At 46.7% G+C, this 2500-nt stretch overlaps 1 protein-coding gene across 1 annotated transcript in view; it reads left to right on the forward strand.

Moving 5' to 3' along the window:
• The window catches only part of galnt16 (UDP-N-acetyl-alpha-D-galactosamine:polypeptide N-acetylgalactosaminyltransferase 16), a 14584-nt gene that overhangs the window by 2723 nt on the left and 9361 nt on the right, over positions 1 to 2500 (forward strand). The window contains 5 exon segments of the mRNA XM_056295444.1: positions 572 to 656; positions 1219 to 1306; positions 1308 to 1323; positions 2197 to 2222; positions 2224 to 2324. Of these exon segments, the coding sequence (XP_056151419.1) occupies positions 572 to 656; positions 1219 to 1306; positions 1308 to 1323; positions 2197 to 2222; positions 2224 to 2324 (316 nt within the window).

Consider the following 2500-nt stretch of genomic DNA (forward strand, 5'->3'; position numbering starts at 1 on the left):
GAGTGGTCCCTATGGTTCCCTCGCCGATGCAGGCATATCTATGTTTTCGAGTAACGTATCGTACGTTTCTTTCTTTCAAGCAAGGTTTATTTTCAAGTTTCAAAACACACCCACGACTACAACCCCAACCCACTGCCCACCCACCCTCCTCACAGACCCATACAACATCCCCCACCCCGCCTTTGAGTTCAGATGTCCATCTGAACCCCAAGCTATTTCCCCAAATCTCTGCAAAGACGTCTTTTTGAGGACACAAGGATTTCGTCTGGCAACCGTGAGCTCTAGTTAAGAGAAGCTCGACAATAAGAGAAGACACGTATTGCCGAATCCATGTCGTTAACAGGGTCGGTAAATTAGCTTAGCTCATATTTGCAAGTTAAGTGCTCTGCTCGTGAAGTCCGGTCAAGCTCAGTGACACGCTTACTGCTGTCCTCTTGCCTAACTTGATGATGTTTTCTTGACAGTTTGGAAATAGATTTCTATTTCTCAATGTGACGCTCTCTCTCCCCTGTCTCCCCCTGTCTCTCTCTGTCTCTCTCTCTCTCTCTGTCTCTCCATCTCGCTTGTGCAGGGTTCGACTGGAGTCTGCACTTCAAATGGGAACAGATTCCTATTGAGCAGAAGATGGCGAGGAGTGATCCCACCCAGCCAATCAGGTACTCGGGCTGCTCCTTGTCCCGCCCTCTTCCTCTTCTCTTGCTCGCTGATGGTAGCAGCGACAGTGTCGTCGACTAATTCAACATTTGGAAAATACTGTTTTATGATACGACTTTAGTGATAAAACAGATACATGAAAGTTTACGTATTACGTTGTATCGCTTTACGCGGCATGTAAGCTGAAATGTAAAATAATACATGCGTGAATTTAAAGCATAAAGACATAATACGTACCGAAACGTCCTTTAGTAGGGAGCTCACTGTGGCAACAGTGTATCATGCTATAAATAAAGAAGAGACAACGGCTCAGAGACTTCAGAGACTCTGGAGAACAGAGAGATCCTTAGAGGTTAAACTAGGCTCATGGCCGCAAGGGACTGGTGACATTTTATCCGCGTTCCTTCACAAGGCCCCTTTGTCACATTGCCCAGACATGTAAAAACCAGGCACTGTGTCCTTTGCCTTGCTTTTAATGAGGAAGATGTCGGATTTTAAGGTTATTTTTGAGGTTATTAGTCGGTACAAGAGCGACGTTTGCCACGTAAACGTGTTTGTCCGCAGGACGCCAGTCATCGCCGGGGGCATCTTTGTCATGGACAAGAGCTGGTTCAACCACCTGGGCCAGTACGATACCCACATGGACATCTGGGGGAGGGGAAAACTTCGGTGAGCTGACTGTACGGCCTTGTCTGTTAGCAGAATCAGTGGAAAACCCTCTTTTCGTCAAAATGAAAAGTTCCTCATGACTCTGTGTGGCTCTGTGTGAGACTGGAATGCTGAACACTTCTTCGTGATTTGAAATTTGCATCCGCTTTGTTAGTGCATAAAAGATGAAGCTTGGGAGGAGACGATACATTTTTAATTCACCTTTGGACTGTTTTAGAAATACGCAACTGGGTTCAGGGGCCACAGGGTTGCCTATGTCACTTCAACACAGCCGCAGTCACGTAAAGTTTCTACTTTAAACAGAAAAAGATTGGAATTTCCCCCACGTTTTGTTTTAATGACACTGACAAAATGTGAAATGTTTTTCTGTGATTCAGTCCTCCTTTTTTTTTTTTTTTTTTGGCTTGCCTGCCTTTGGACTAACCCAGATGCTGTCATATACTGTAAAACTCTGGTTCTCTGATATGCCACGTGTGTCCTCAGACTCCGGGAAGCACAGTACCGTTGTTAGGTCACACTTACACTGATTTACTGTATGGCAACCATCTGGTGCATAACACACCGAGTTGCAGGTGAAAACTGCCTGTTCGATTTGGAGGTGATAAAATCAGACTGTGTGCAAGAGAGAGAGAGAGAGAGAGAGAGAGAGAGAGAGAGGGAGAGAGAGAGAGCGATGAGAGAGAGAGAGAGAGATGGGGAGAGAGAAGTAAGGGAGATCAAGAAAGGGAGGTTCAGATAGCTAGCTAGCTAGCTATGCTAGCTATGGCAGTACTGTGATGGAGGGTCAGTTCAATCTATCTAGCTAGCTAGCTAGCTAGATTGAACTGACCTCCATCACACTTGGTGTCCTGAGCCATGCCTGTCCTCCCACAGAGCTGTCTTTCCGGGTGTGGATGTGCGGGAGGCAGCCTGGAGATCCTGCCTTGCAGTCGCGTGGGTCACGTCTTCAGGAAGCGACACCCTTACGACTTCCCAGAGGGCAACGCTCTCACCTACATAAAGTGAGTGAGCTGTAGATGTCGGACGCAGTGAGCGTCCTGTGTGTCTGCATGCTAGGTCACTGCACAGCCAAAAAAAAACAAAAAAACCTCCCTTTCAGGGGTCATAATCGCGTATTGGGGCTGAAAATTAAACTAAGACCTGTCCATGGAGCAAGTGATGCTTTGAAATAGACCCT

This window comes from Lampris incognitus, chromosome 16 (assembly GCF_029633865.1).
Source record: "Lampris incognitus isolate fLamInc1 chromosome 16, fLamInc1.hap2, whole genome shotgun sequence".
In the NCBI taxonomy this organism is placed as follows: Eukaryota; Metazoa; Chordata; class Actinopteri; order Lampriformes; family Lampridae; genus Lampris; species Lampris incognitus.